Below are 16,913 nucleotides of genomic sequence, written 5' to 3' on the forward strand. Positions count from 1 at the left end.
TCAAATTCTATGGTCAAATCTGCTTTTTTTATTTTTTTTATATGTAACTAAATAGGATGAGTATTCTGGATTAGAACAACATAATTTTAAAAAATCAATATATATTAAATGAGTCTCCTTTTATTATACCTTACTTTCAGCTAACCAGATTTCAGCTTCAAAAGTTAAATAGTACTCAAATGCTTTGCCAAATTTAGGGTGATGAATAAGCTTATGAAGTGAACTGTTATTGAAACTATAAGATTTAAAGTAATTTTTAGCCATTTTGCGAGCTTATTCAGGTTAAGTGTCTTTGAATACAAAATCTGTTAACAAATCATTTTCTTTTGTATTGAGCAAATAGTTAAGGAAAGCTTTAATAACATTTTTACAGATGTTGTTTTTTTAAAGATCATCAAACCTCTAAAGTAGATCTTTCATTTCATATCCTTCCAATTACATTTAAAAGCTCTATGTAAAATCTAAATCGCCCTCGCAAAAATCTCTGGATTCATAATTTTATTAATCTTACTATTATATAAAAGTAAAGCTTTTTGATTCTTAAGACATAAATCTTGTAATATTTGAATCATGTATCTAAATTTTTTCATAAGATACTTCAGATTAGTTACATTTGATATTTTAATACTTCATCTTAAAGAGCTGATAAAAAATTCAAACTGAATAGAAATTTGATCTTTTATAATATTAAATATCAGCTGTGTATGTTGGCAAAGAGTTGATAATTAGAAGAAAAACTTTTTTTCACCTTTTTTTGATTAATTAATTAATAAATAAATTTTTGCCAAAAATTATTACTGAAAAAATTTTTGAATTCAATAAACTCTTATCCAATCAAATGGGATAAGTATTCCCTATTTTTTAATCTAAAAACAATATTTCAGAAATAAAACATGAACTAAAATATATTTTTAAATGATTTAATTCATTTTATCATATTGTGAAATAGACAAACTAAAATTTCTTACACTATCCTAATAAAACTCTTTTTTATCATTGGCTTCACTGTTATGATAAATAATCAAATAATTACTTCATAAAGTGTAAATTGTTTCAAAAACAAAATTATGTAGAAAAAACACCATAAATAACATTTATAAAATTTTAATAGTGTAATCTCAAATTTCAGTTTCTTTTATTGGGGAAACTAAACAATAGATTATTACTATTTTTAATTATCATAAAGCAATCCTCTTTTTACCATTAACCACTCATTTATATTGAAATTAATAAGAACAAATCACTATTTCAAACAAAAACTCATCATTTTAAAAGAACACAATCAATAAGCATGCATAAAAATATCTATACTAAATAAATTTACCTTTAAAACTATTTTTTTATCTCTCTATTCTATTATAATGTTCATTTTATAATATGAAATTTTTAAGAATAAGATGTAAAATCTAAAATTTAAAAACAGTATCTCATATTAAATCATATAACTCTTTGAAACATTAGTCCTTCTATAATTGAAACAACTGAAAGAATATTTTGTTTTTGAGCTTAAATGTGTTTAAACCTAATTAAAACATCAATATCCTACTATTTCTATTATTCATAAATAAAAATAAATATATATCCTTTTCTAAATGTGCTTAAATCGTTAAATAAATATAAAGTTTATTCTCAATTTTTACTAATTTTAAAATTACTTTTCGCTCATGCTCATGAATAAAATTTGAAGTTTGTAAGTTAATTTTCTTCCTTACAATAATAAAATTATAAATCACGCTTTTTTATTTAAGAAATTAATTAAACTAAGTTTTTTATTTCAACAACGAAGTAATTAAATTATATATGACATTGGTGCTTTAATATAATTTTTTGAGATAATTTATATACGATATATTTTATTAAACCGATTTCTATTTTGACCTTTTAAAAAATTATTAAAATTAGGCAATTAACAAAATGTCTTTTTTGTTATAATTATTATTATAACAATTTAAATTTTCCCTTAAAATGTATTAATGCTCATAATAACCTATTAATACTAAGACAAAATAGCATAAATATTATTGAAAAATATGCTTTAAATTAATTAAAGCTAATACCTTCTATTAATTTTTTTTCTTACTTTAATTTTAACAATTTATTCATCTAATTTGCTTATTAATTATAAGCTAGTATAAATATTCTTCAATTTCGTAAAAAGTTTATGATTTGTTTTGAGTTTTTTTTTTTTAAAAATCTATTTCATATTTATCACTAAAATATGCCAGCCTAGCCAAAGTGTTGAATATAATAAAAAAATTTACTTCTATAATTATCAATATCCTAAGACAAATTTTCCTTTAATATAAAGTTTACATTTTTACATAATGTTTAATTTAAACAAATAATTTATATATGAATAATTACAATTTATGATAAAGAATATAGGCTTTATGGTTATTATAAATATATATGGTTAAATAATTATTCCATTTCACTTTAATTTTTATCATTAAATTTATTTATTCTATTTTATTTTGTTAAAAGTTACTATGTAATTTGAAAAGTAATTAAAAGATAAACATAATTTAAATAAGTCAATGTATATTATGTATTCTTTTTTAACGAAACTCTACTCTCTAATAACCAATTTTATTATTCAAAAGTTAAAAAATTAAATGTTTTGTAATACTTTGGAAGAGAGAGTTAAGACTTTGAAGAGATTTATTATTAAAATTAAATAATTTTTTAGAAAAGCTTTACTCATTTAAGTGCTTTATTTGGCTGAATTTATCCACTTTAATCAATTCAGCATGTGAATCAACATTTTATTATTAATTAAGTATCTAAAGAACTCTTTAGTAATATTTTTTATTGTATTATTTCTAAAATTAAATATATTTAATATATAAAATCATCTATTTCAAATAATCTTGTTTTTAAGTAAATTAAATTATTTGATGTATTTGGCTGAACTTGTTTATTATTTTAGTCAAATAAACAGTCAATAAAATTTTATTCATAATAATTTTATGGTTATTAATTAATAACAAAAGTATTTTCTATGTTTACTAAACAATGACCTTAAATTCTATTTATGACAAAAATCTAGTTTTTAAATTTAAATTTTTCTTGCAATGACAAATATAATTTTTTTAAAAATATAGTTTGTTTTTTATTTAAATTAAAGTAAAAAAAGCTAGTAGAGTAATGAAGTGAATTTTAGTTGAAACTATAAGATTTAAAGTAATTTTTAGCCATTATGAGTGCTAATACAGGTTAAGTGTCTTTGAGTATAAAATCTGTTAACAAATAATTTTCTTTTGTATTGAGCAAATATATAAGGAAATCTTTAATTTTTTTAAAGATTATCAAATCTCTAAAGTAGATATTTCATTTCATATCCTTCGAATTTTATTTAAAAACTCTCTTTAAAATCTAAATAACTATCATAAAAATATCTGGATTCATAATTTTATTAATCTAGCTATTATATATAAAATTAAAGCTTTTTGATTCTTATGGTATAATACTAGTATTATTAGAGTCAGATATCTAAAATTCTTCATTAGATACTTGAGGTTATTTACATTTAATATTTTAAATCTTCATCTTTATGAGCTAACAATTTATTAAAATGTAATAGTAATTTGATCTTTTTATAATATTAAAAATCAACTGTGTAGAGATGAAGTCATGTTTGTTGACAAAGAGTTGATAATTAGAAGAAAAAATTTTTTCACCTTTTTTTGATTAATTAAGTAAACTTTTAACAATAATTATTACTGATTTTTTGAATTGAATAAACACTTATCTAGTCAAAAGAATAAGTATTCCTCATTTTTTGATCTAAAAATAATATTTCCCAAAAAATTTGGGCTAAAATTATTTCTTAAATGTTATAATTCATTTTATCATATTGTGAAATAAACAAATTAAAATCTCTTACACAATCATTTTAAACTCTTTTTTTCTAATTGACTTCATAGTTATTTTAAGTGATCAAATATTTACTTCATAAATTGTGAAATTTTTTAAACAAAATAATGTAGAAAGAACATCAGAAATAACTTTTTAAAGTTTAAAAAGGTGTAACCTCATATTTAAGTTTATTTATTGGGGAAACAGGACAGTAAATTATTAAATTGTATGCTTTTCTGATGTTTTTAATTTTATAATAAAGCATACCTATTATTACTATAATCTTTTTTGTATATCTTGAAATTAATAAGGACTAATCGTTATCTTAAATAAAAGCTCATTACTTTAAAAGAAAGCAATTAATAAATGTGCTTATAATTACCTTTACTAAATAAATACTTCTCTAAAACTATTTTTTATATTTCTATATATTATTATTTTGTAAGGTTTATTTTATAATAATAAAATTTTATGAATAAGATTTAAATTCAAATATTTAAAAAAATATCTCATATAAACTCAAAAAACTCTTTGAAACGTTAGTATATAATTGAAATTAACTTAAACACAATTTATTAAATTTTATAATTTTTAGTTTTTAAAAATTTTGTGAGCTTGAATATGTTAAAATTAACTAAAATAAACAATATCCTAATATTCTTACCAGTGTTTCTAATCCATAATTCATGAACTCTATTGATTGAACTTATTTTTTCATTAAACATTAATGATATTAATGAAATAAATTCACTTTAATAATTATTTTATTGATAATAATTTTTTATTCTAAATATAATGAAATGATAATTAAGAGTAAAATAAATTAAAGATCATGAATCGATATTAAAAATTACAGTCGTGAATATCGATAAAATTATTGAATATAATGAAATTAAAAAATTAATGAATTTAATAAATATTTTTTATTTTTAAAAAATCTAAAACATAAAAAACAAGTTAAATAATTTATCATTTATTTCTTGAGCTGTTTAAGAACATTTGCTCAATTTATTCCTATTTTATACTATTATATAATAGATTTAAATGGTGAATCATGATATTTTAAATTTATTTATTTGTAATATTATAATATAAATATTTTTTTATTATAACATTTTTTATTTTTATAACATAATAAATATAATTAGAAGGATCTGAAATGTATATTTTTTTTAATTTTATTAAATAATACTAAAGAAATTGTTTAGTTTTATTTTCATAAAAAATAAATATTTAATTTAAAAATTATATATTTTTTATTGTATTGCTTGATATTTAAAAATAAAAATTTATTAAAAACTTTAATTATAATTATAATTAAAAAATTTGAATAAATCAGCAAAATAAGCATAGTTTAATATTTTAGTTTTGAAAAATCTATCTATATTGATAGGAATTACTAAATTAAAATTTGTTTATTATATGAAAATTAGATAAATGGAGTAGCAATAAATATTATTATTTTTCAAAAACCATTTAAAATATCGCTTATAAATATAAAGCTATTTTTACTTAATAATTTTTTTAATATTTATTGAATTTACATAAATATCTGTCTCTTAAAAGGCTAAGTCTTTATTTAAGTGGCATAATTACTAGTAAAATTATGAAAAATAAAGTTTTTACAAACTCTAATACATCCAAATAAATAATAAAAGAATAATCATTGTAAAATTCAAAATTTAAATCTTTAATAAATATAATGAAAATAGTATATCTATTTTTAGCAAATTGAATAAGAATAGTTAATAATCAAAAATTCTAAAATACCTCCTTAAAATAGAAGTTAAGAGATAATCAATGTTTTTTTTAAGCTTATTTTTTTTAATATATTTTGAAAAAATTTGTTAATAGGAATTCTTATTAACCACAACATTTAAAGTAACCAAATATTAAATCAAGTAAGTACTCTTTAATTAATAACTAACAAAATATATTAGCTTGTCATTAAAAAATGAGAATTTAAATTAGGTGATGCAAATATAGATCATTTATTTTTTAACTAAAGTGATTAATTAATCACTTTTTCAACCATTTACATTTACAATATTTGAGTAAGTATTTAAAATAATATAGTTTGTGAAAAGTAAGAATTTGTATAATAAATTAAACAGCTTAGCTTTATAAAAGTAGAGAAATGATTAAGATTAGCAATTTAATCACTAAAAATAAGTATTTTGGAATTTTCTAAAATTTATGCTTTGAAAAGTTTTTAATTTAATATTGAAATCCAGTGCTTTTTAACTTTTAGTAATATTAACATATATTTAATCATTTTTCAATCCATTATTCTTTTTATTTTTTTAGAAATTAAAAACACCCAATAAATCTCTATAACTATAACTGATTGATTACGGATACTGAAAGATATTACTTAATTCAAAAATATATATATTTTGAGTAATTTATATCTTTTATTTTCTGATACAAACACGAAATCTTAAATAAATTGATTAAGTTGTTTAACTGTAAATTGACAAATATAAATATAAATTTAATAACTTTTAAAATAATCCTATTAAATTTGAAATTACAGACTATTTTTCTCAAAAGCAAGTAAAATCAATTACTTCATTAATATTTGATTTTGAAGCACATTTAAATTACTTTAGGTAAGATTTTTTTTCATTATTTATTATTAAATGCTGTCTTTTTACCTTTTTTATATGCTATTAGTCGATTAGAATAATCTGTGTTGCAGCAACATAATTTTAAAAAATTAATGTAAATCTAATGATCTTCTTTTTATTTAACTTTACTCTTTTCCAGCCAATGCTCTGCTTCAAATGTAAGATAAAATTCAAAAGCTTTTCCATATCTAGGATGCTAAATTAATTTATGAAGGTAATTGTTATTAAAATTGTATTATTAAGTAAAATTCTTAGTTTGCTTTCGAGCATTATTTTGTGATTTTTCTTTAAATACAAAATCTGTTAGTAAATCATTATTTTTATCAAGTAGGTTTGCAAAAAAAGCTTTTATGACATTTTTACATATGTTATTTTTAGAAATATTTTCAAATTTTAATAGTAAATCATTATTTTAATAATATTCTTCATCTTAGAATTCTGAGTTATTTAAAACAGATGAGTCTGACTCATATTGTGATTTTAAATACGAGTTTTATTGATCATTTTAATTCATATGTTTATTTTCATTTCTTTCATTCGATTTGCAACTAGTAATGAATTCTTTTTCAAAAAGAATACCTTAAGCATTATCAATTAATGAATCTTTTTTAGAATTTTTATCCTCAAACTGTCTATCTTATTTCATTTCTCTTTAGGTATTATATTATAAAATAAATGATAATAGATTTTAGTAATTTGCTAATTAAGCCACAGATTTTAATAACATTTTGATATTAATCTTTATAAATTATTTATTTGTTAATTTCCTTTTTTAATTACTTACTTACTTATAAAAAATTTATATTAATGACAAAAATATAAAATTGTTAGAAAATTTATAATAGATTTAAAAAATAAAAAGAGTTTAATTTTTCTGTTAAAATAAGTTTTTGCTTTTTTAAATTTTAAAATCGTGACTATTATTATTTTCTTCCAATCTAAAAAAGCCTACTATGAAAGTGTAATATTTTTGTAAAATATCGAAAAATTTGTTTAAAATTGCTTTAAAGGTTGATTTTAAAAATAATAATTATACATTGATCTTCTTTAACTTTTATGAATGAAATAAATAATTAAAGTAATAGAAAAAACAATTTTTCTATTATAATATTATTAATATTTAAAAATCATTACTTGAACGAGTGAATCAAAATAATGTTGATTGAATAGTAATAAATTTTTTATTTAAATTAATAGATAGATTCACCCACCACTCAAAAAATTTGCAGATAATTCAATATTTCCAGTCAATTGATAAACATTAATTTTGAAAAGTAATTTAAATAATAAGTTTAATCTAAATATAGTAATTGTCCTGTAAATACATACAAAAATTTGTATTTTTATTAATAAGCCTTGTTTATTCTATTTTAATATAAATAAGTTATCTACTAATTAATTCATGTTTTATATGTTATTTCATTATATCAGAATATTTATTTCTATTCTATTTTATAGTCTTTAAGTAAAAAGCTCGAATTCAACGATTATATTAAAATTTCTATTTATTTTCCTTATTCCTTATTTATCTGCATAAAATAAGACAAACAAACAAAAATTAATTAACTTATTTATTTTTATATATAAATATTGAAATTGATCAAATAAATCAAAAATAATAAATAGATTTTAAGGTTAAGGTGTTTATCTTTCTGTCTTTCACCTCGAAAAAAATACACATCCATGAATTCTAATATAAAAGTTTTATTTACTTTTTGTTATTTGAAAAAGATTAAAATTCTATTTTGATTTTAGTTTAGTTTTTGTTTATACTAAATCATTATTTTTTACCAATTGAAGTAAAAGAGGTTAGAAATTTTAGTCCATTAATTTCGATTTAAACTTTTTTGGAGATAATTTAAAGATATTTGGCAATGTTTATTATTTGTTTACTTGTTAATTTGTTGTGTTAATTAATTAATTACATGTTTTTTCATTTTAAATGTATTTATTATTTAAATAACAATACTTTGAATAAATATACTAGAAAATATCTTTATTTATTTATTTATTTATTTATTTATTTATTTAATTTGATAATATGATTAAGAAGTCACTCAGTTATTAATGAAAATGTTTGATTATTAATATATAAAAGCTATTATTTAACTAAAGCTATAGATATAAATATTTAACTCCAGGTATTTCTAATAATATTAATTAGCATATACTTAAAATTAGATATAATATTGAAAATATTTTTTGAGAAAGCAAATTTAAATGAGAAGTTTCCTAATATTTATTTCTAAACATAATGAAGTAAAATTTGAATTATTAGATAAAACAAGAGTTAAAGTAAATTAGTAAATAAAGAAGGAATGAAATTCCTGAGATATTTTTTTATAATTATTAAAACCGCACAAATTGTAGGACGGACTAAATCAATTTAAATAATGTGACGATTATTAAAAGCTTACTGTTTCTAATTATTTAATTTAAAAAACTCATTAGAAATAATTTTGTTAGCTATTGTTTCAAAACAGATAATTTAAATTTTTGTTGAATTTATTTCAATAAGTCTCCGTCTATATAAGCATAAGTTACTAAAATTTTTAAATCCACCTAATTATTATAAAATTATTAAAGAGTTTGAATGTGCCATATTAATAAAAGTAATATACACAAAACTTCAACAAAAAAAGTCAAATACATATTAAATGTAAATTAGATATCTAGTTTTAAAGGGAACTAACTAATAGGAATAATTAAATTTAAAGAATATTATGATGCTCCATTAAAAATTAGAGGTTAAAATTTGAAGAATTTTATTTTTTAATTTCTTTTTTCAAACTTATTTAAAAAAAGCAAGTAGGTATAATAATCTTTTTGCCAATAATTTTTCAGTAACCCTTAATAAATAAATAAATCAAATATATATTGTTTGTTTAATAATTTACAATCAATTTAAGTATCTCATAAAAAATACTTATTTAAATATTATGATGCAATTTTTTATAATTATTTTTCATCATTTTTATAGAATTCAATATATTTTAATCATTAAAATCTGTATTTATTTCTTCAATGTTCATGCGAATATTTAAGTATTCAAGGATAAAAAAAATTATCATATGCAAAATAAAAAAAGAAAAGAAAAAATAGATTCAAATAATACAATTAATTTAAAAAATGATAACAATTTTTTAATATTTTATCTTTTTAAATTGTATTTCTTTAATGAATAATTTCATATTTAATACAGGAACATTTTTATAGTTTTTGCTTGACAATATTAAAAATAAATTAAATTGATCAATTTTCTTCTTATATTTTTCTAAAATAGATTGTACTTCGTTAAATTTTTGTTAAATTCAAAAATTAATGTTTGTAACCCAATACTTTATTTTTTGATGTAAACAAAAACCCTTAAAGAAATCCACAAATTAATTTTTTGTAAAACTGATTTATTTTAATCAAAAAACTTGAAAAATAGACAAAGAAAAAAATTTACAGATACTAATTAACTAAATTTCCATAAGTAATCTAGAAAATTTTCATGAATTAGTATGATATTTAAGCCAGAATATTTTTCACTTTATATTGCCATATAATATATTTCTGATATTATAATAGCTAATTAGATGTTTAGGATATTAATTGTTGCAGCTTTTAAAAGTCAATAAATGTCCTATAATTTTCCTATCTTTATACTTTATTCTTTTTTTCACAATGTTTAGTTCAATAGGAAGGTAAAATGCTAAAATTTTTCAGTATTAAGGATTCTAAATTAGTTTATAAAGGTTAGTACTATAAAAGAAATAAGCTTAAGTAAATTATTTTGTTTGCTTACATTACAAGCAATAAATTGAGAAACTCTTTATAATGCAATATCTGTTAATAATTTATTATTTGATCAAGTAAATAAGTATTATATTTTACAGTAAATTACAATTTTACAAATATTCTTCTTCTTACACATTATGAGTTACTTAAAACAAAAGAGAAAGAATCTTGTTGATATGTATGTATATCTATACAAAAATTTATTAATTATACAAACTAATCTAAACATTTTATCTATTATTTATACCTAAATTATAATGATAATTAAATTTATTTAAAAGAGTATAGTCTAACATTGTCTATATTTAAATCTTTTTTAAAATCTTAGGATTACATAAGTGATACTTATTTCACTATTAGATAAATGTATAATTATATACGATTTTAGTATTACTTAATAAAACTAATATATATTCGTTACATATTTAAATATAGCTGTTTGATGTTTTAAAATTTACATAAAAATTATATTATGGTACTCTTCATGTTTTTTTTTAAATCAGAATTTATTAGATAATGTTTTTAAAAAATATTAAGTTTTATTTGACACTAAAGAATTAAAAAATTATAACTATCTATCTACAAGAATATCATATATAAAGTAAAATCCCTATTTTATTAAAATTTATAAGAAAAAATAAAAATATCTTTTCTAAGGATGTGATGAAAGATCATAAATGGGTTTTATTTGTTTAGCTAATTATTTTAAGCTTAAATAAAAAATTGTGTAAGAGGGCTAAATATATTCAAAAAATTTTAGAGTAACTATAAATTAATTTAAACATATACTTCTATTTAATAACTAACAAAAAATATCAATACGTCATTTAAAAATGTATTATTAAATTTTGTAACGCTAATTAATATATTGTTTTTTGAGCTTTTACTTTCATAATTTTAACCTTTAAAACCTAAAGATATTTGGCCTGCTATAGAATAAAATTAAATCTTTCAAAAATAATAAAGAATTCATTTTATTGATAAAAAAATATTTATCATTAATTAAATTTATTGAAAAAATTAGATTTTGAAAAATTTTTTGCTAAAATCAACAACAATTTTTTTATGGCTTTTAGTATTATTATTAAAAGTTGAGTGGATTTTTTTTTCTTATCAATTAAAGAGAGTAATTCAAGTCTTTCTTTTTCTGATGTAAATATAAAATCTTGAAATAATTGATTAATTCCTTTAATTTTAAATTAATAATAAATAAAATAAATAACTTCTAAAATAATAAAACAAAAGATATTTTTCAAATAAGTATTTCTTAATTATTTCATATTCATCTCGAATATATATATATATATATATATATATATATTTAAAATCAGATTATTATTCACTCTTTCTTATTAAATGCTGTCTTTTTACCTTTTTTGTATGCTATTAGATGATTTGAATAATCAGTATCGCAGCAACATAATTTTAAAAAATTGATATAAATCTGATGATCTTCTTTTTATTTAACTTTACTCTTTTTCAGCCAATACTCTGCTTCAAAAGTAAGAAAAAACTCAAAAGCTTTTCCATATCTAGGATGCTAAATTAGTTTATGAAGGTAACTGTTATTAAAATTGTAAGATTTAATAAAATTTTTAGCTTGTTTAAGAGCATTAGTTTGAGAAGATCCTTTAAATACAAATTCTATTAGTAAATCATTATTTTTGTCAAGAAGATAGGCAAAAAAGGCTTTAATGACATTTTTACATATATTATTTTTAGAAATATCTTCAAATTTCTCTAGTAAATTATTATTTTATAAATATTCTTCGTCTTAAAATTCAGATTTATTGAAAAGATATGAGTCTGACTCATATTGTGTTTTTAAATCAGAGATTTGCTTATCGCTTAAACTTTTGTATAAATTTTCAGTTCTTATACCAGAATTAAACAAAGAATAAGAATTTTTTTCATAAAGCATTTCACTAACATTTTTTATATTAGAATCTTTTTCAAAGTCCGAGAATTGCATTTAAATTTTTTAATAGATATTGATAAAAAATTGAATAAATAATAGTTTTATTATTTACTTTTTATAGCAGATATTTTTATAAAATATGAGTGATAATTTACTTTATTTAACATTATTAATTGACTTTCTCTTCTTTTATTATTTGTCATTATTGCATATTAATCAGAATGGAGTATAAAACTGTAACATAAAAATCAGAATAATTAAATAATTAGAATGAGTTTGATTTTTTTGTTTTGCATCAGTTTTAGCTTTAAAAATAAAGACTATTTAATATTGTATTCTTGGTATATAAAAAATAAAATTTCGAAAGTGTAATCTTTACATAAAAAATTGATTGTTAACTCATATGTTCCAAAAAGACTTAAATTTAAACAGTTAGTTTTTTAGGAGAATATAAATTTCTTTTCTTTGTCTTAAATTCAAATACTAAAACAGCTATCCTTTTATAACTTAAAAAATATTTTTAAATTTACACTTATATATTTGCCTTTTAAAAAAATATTTATTTGAAAAATTTGCTCCATTTTTATTTAATAAATTCAATTATCCACTCAAAAACTTTCCTAATAATGTAATCTTTCAATCAATTAAACAATAATCTAAATTTTATTCTGTAAGCACATTCTAAAAATTGTATTTTTATCAAAAAATGCAATCTAATTTATAAAAACCATTAATTTAAAAAGTAAGTTACCCATCAACTCATACTTAACAACTTTTTCCATTAAAATCTAATTTTATTATTATTATATTCACAAATTTGATTTATTTAATTATATTTAAGAGATATTTAATTAGTTTATTATTTATTTATTAGAGTAAACCTATATCTTCTGTATTCCAATAGAAAAAAATTTGCATCATTAAATATAATGAAAGTTTGTTTTAAATAGTTAATAAATTAATTTTTTTATGATAGCATAAATTTTTATGTAATTTTATAAAAGGCATTTTTTGAATTAATCAAGCAAGATATTTCAAATAAATTTTAAATGGTTATATTTATTTATTGTTTGCGGATTTATTGTCTTTATAATTTAAGCTATTAAAAAACAATATTGTTAATAAAAAGCAGGAAGATATTATTATTTTATTTAAATTGATAGTGTAATGTCAAATTTTTATCTTTTATTAGTTAAATGTTTTATTTTTCAAATATAAATACATAATTTGGCTTGATAATGATCTCTTTCATCTATCAATTAAATAATAATAAAAAAATAAATGCTAATAAATAATCTTAAAAGATTCTAATTAAATGTCCTCATATTCTATTTTATTTAAATATTATATATTTAAAATATAAAAAATCATATTTCAAAAATTTATTAATTAAATTATTATCTTTTAATTAAATAATACTTAAATTTTAATTCTAATTATTAGTTTTATAATTCATATACATTAAATTAAGTTACCGTCTCATTTCTTTTTTAAGGTAGTGCGTAATTAAACGCAATTAATTTATAGGCTGGATTTATATTACTTTTACTTTAATTAAAACTTCACAAGTTTTTGGAAAGGAGTTTGAATGACTGCGGTATATGTAAAGTATAATTATTCTTTTTACTAGCAACAATAAAATTATTTAAAGTGAAAAAATAGTATTTTGCATGAAGAGAAAATAAAATACCAAGCAAGGTAATTTTAATTAATCTTTTATTATTAATTAAAATGTATTCAAAAATATATTACTAACTCATTAAAAATACGCAATTAAGCTTAATGATGTAATTACTATTAATAATTTTTTACTTCATTACTTATTTATACACTAATAGTAAAATTAAAATGTTAAAAATATTAAGCTAAAAAATAATAAAAGTGTAATGTTTTTATTAATTTAAAAAATTGATGAAAGTATTAATATTTTATTAATTAATTTTAATTGCTTGAGAAAATATATTATTTATTCTATTAAGCTTTTTTTGGATTTCTTTTTTACAAAGGTAATTAACTATATTTACTCAATACTTCTTTTATTTCTGGAATATATTACACATAATTAATTAATTAACCTTACTTGTTAGTAAATCAAATACGTGAGTAAAAGATAAAAAACTTGAAAATAGCACTTTTTTTCTGATAAATACAAATTTTTAATGTAATCCGCTAATTTATTTTTTGTAAATTAATTGATAATAATCAAATAACTTCAAAAGGGACCATATGATTATTTGCAAATACAAACTAAATTAAATACAAGAGCCAAGAAAAATTACAATTAATATAGAGTTCTATAAATACAATTTTTTCATTTTTTGATGATAAATAATAATAATTATTATTACTAAATAATTAAATAAATATATACAACAATATGAAGACATTCTTAATTGAATGTTATTCATTTGTAAACAACTAAAATGTAAGGTTAAATTCTAAAGCTTTTCCATATTTTATGATGCTAATTAATTTATTAAGACTTTTTTATTAAATATATTAGCAATTTTTTTTTGCATTTTTACAAATATTAAACTAAAATATTCTTCAAATAAATGAACAAAAAAGCTTTAAAAATATTTTTCTATTAAACATGCTGTTATGATAAAATTCTGAATTGTTAAATATAAATGTGATAAAATCATACTGATTGATATTTATATTATAAGTAAAATTTAACCTTTTAAAGCAAGGTATTCTTTGCTTATATTGTCACTTTTTGACATTTTTCACAAATATATAGATTATTTTAGTGTACTTATTTTACTTTAATCTCTTGTTAAACAAAGAAATTAAGAATTATTAATTATATATTATTTAAATAAACTAAGTCATTGAAGAGATTTTTGATATTAATTTACTTTATTGAATAATACTAATTATTTTTCTTCTCTCGAATTATTTAAAATAAATTTGTTTTTCTTTAAAAGCCAAAAGCAATTTGTAGCATTTTTTTAATAATAAAAGAGTCATATTAAATTTCTCATTTGTTTAAAATGATTTTTCCTTATTTATAATTTAATTTGAATTAAAAAGATAGAATAAATATTTCTTATAAAAAAATTTTTATAATATTATCAAAGCCTTCATAAAAATATTTCAACTCCTTCAAAAAATAAATAAATAAAAATACATATTAATTAATAAAAGTAAATATCAATCAAATACTAATATTTTTTCCTTTTATAAAAAACCTATCAATTGGTAAGGGATAAGGGGAAAATTAGTTTTATTAAAGTATCAAATTCATCAAATTAACTTACTTTTTCTTATGTAAGCTTTTTCTAAAAACTGTAATATAATTTAAAGATTACATAGATCATCCAAAATAATTGATTTTTTCAAAATTTACTAAGCCTCATAATTTATTTTTGTAATTTTTTCGTTTTTCATATTTTTTAGGATCTATTATCAAAATAAAAGTGGGAATATGTCTTTTGCCTTTTTATTGAAATAAAATTGAAGTTCTAATTTATTAGCCTAACAACTGTATCCCCACTAAATATCTAATTAACTAACTATCAAAATATTCAAGCAATAATCAATATTATTTTTCTAAAAATCCAAGTTAATGAATTAAATTATAGATAGACAAATCAAAAAATTTATTGCTCGCGTATATTTTTAAGGTATTAAAAAAAATTTATAATTTACTTATTTTTACATGATAAAATAATGGAGGCTCCAATACCATCAAATATTAAGAAGTATTTATCTTTCACATATAAATAAATATTAATTATAAAAGTTAATTTATGATATTTGGCATAGATAATTTTATGATTTATGCAAAATAATTATATTAAACATCTTAATAAGAAAAATAAATTTTTTTGTGATATAAAGTAAAAAATAAAAGCAAATTAAGCTTCAAGATACTAAAAAAAAATAGATTTTATATTTTCATTTAAATAAAATTAACTTTTATTCTTAATATTTACAGTATGTCTGCTATGGAATTTAATAAAGCAATTTAAAACTCTTATTTAAAAGTATCTGTTTTTTAGTCCATTTTTAAAAAATTGTTAATGAAATAATAACTCAAAGGATTTTTATAGTTTTACAATTTAATTGAAATTCAAAAAAACTAAATAACAAAAATTCATAGTAATTAAATCTCTTTCATCCACAATTTAATAAGTAATTTCATTATAGCAATTATTTTGAAAAAAATATTTTTTAAATCTGTACTAAGCTTTTATCTACAAACAACAGCTAATTTTAGTATATCACATACCGTCAGTGCTCTTGAATAAGAGAATTCTAAGTTAAGAGAATTTCTAATTAAGATTAAAATCAAAAATGTAAATGTGCTATTTTCGTTTAAAAAAAATTTTTTTTTTTTAACATATTTTGCACCCTCTTTAATTTTTATTCAATATTTTGAAGTGGTAATAGAGGGGTAAAGAGAAAATAATTATTTTTTTTATTGTACTTTTTTCTTAATTTTTTGTTTAAGTTTTAATAAAAAATTTACTTTTGTTTGAAATCTGATAAATAGAATAAAAATTATTTTTAAATATGAATAAACTGTTGGAAATAATTCAAAGTTGCAAAATGTATTATAAAATTGAATAAAATAAAATTTTATAATGTTTATTTCAATGAATTTTGTAACTTGGAAAACATTTTTTTATATTAATAATAAAAAAAAGTATTGAAAATAAAAAATCTTAATTATCTAAAAAACTTTAATCATTAAATTAGTTAATATAGTAATATTG

At 18.1% G+C, this 16,913-nt stretch overlaps 3 protein-coding genes across 3 annotated transcripts; all 3 read right to left on the minus strand. All coding sequences in view use genetic code 6, as the record gives it.

Annotated features, from left to right (window-relative positions):
• Window positions 1–441, minus strand: TTHERM_00666090 (hypothetical protein; the record flags this gene model as incomplete). The annotated part of the gene is made up of 1 exon (XM_001019978.2): window positions 1–441. The coding sequence occupies one exon, from the start codon at window positions 439–441 to the stop codon at window positions 1–3; it is 441 nt and encodes a 146-aa protein (XP_001019978.2).
• Window positions 442–6,483: 6,042 nt separating this feature from the next.
• Window positions 6,484–7,134, minus strand: TTHERM_00666100 (hypothetical protein; the record flags this gene model as incomplete). Its single annotated transcript, XM_001019979.1, has 1 exon — window positions 6,484–7,134. One exon carries the CDS (start codon window positions 7,132–7,134, stop codon window positions 6,484–6,486), a length of 651 nt encoding a protein of 216 aa, XP_001019979.1.
• Window positions 7,135–11,610: 4,476 nt separating this feature from the next.
• Window positions 11,611–12,243, minus strand: TTHERM_00666110 (hypothetical protein; the record flags this gene model as incomplete). Its single annotated transcript, XM_001019980.1, has 1 exon — window positions 11,611–12,243. The coding sequence occupies one exon, from the start codon at window positions 12,241–12,243 to the stop codon at window positions 11,611–11,613; it is 633 nt and encodes a 210-aa protein (XP_001019980.1).
• Between the last annotated feature and the right edge of the window lie 4,670 nt (window positions 12,244–16,913).

The sequence above is a fragment of the Tetrahymena thermophila genome (genome assembly GCF_000189635.1).
Source record: "Tetrahymena thermophila SB210 genomic scaffold scf_8254579, whole genome shotgun sequence".
Taxonomy (NCBI): domain Eukaryota; phylum Ciliophora; class Oligohymenophorea; order Hymenostomatida; family Tetrahymenidae; genus Tetrahymena; species Tetrahymena thermophila.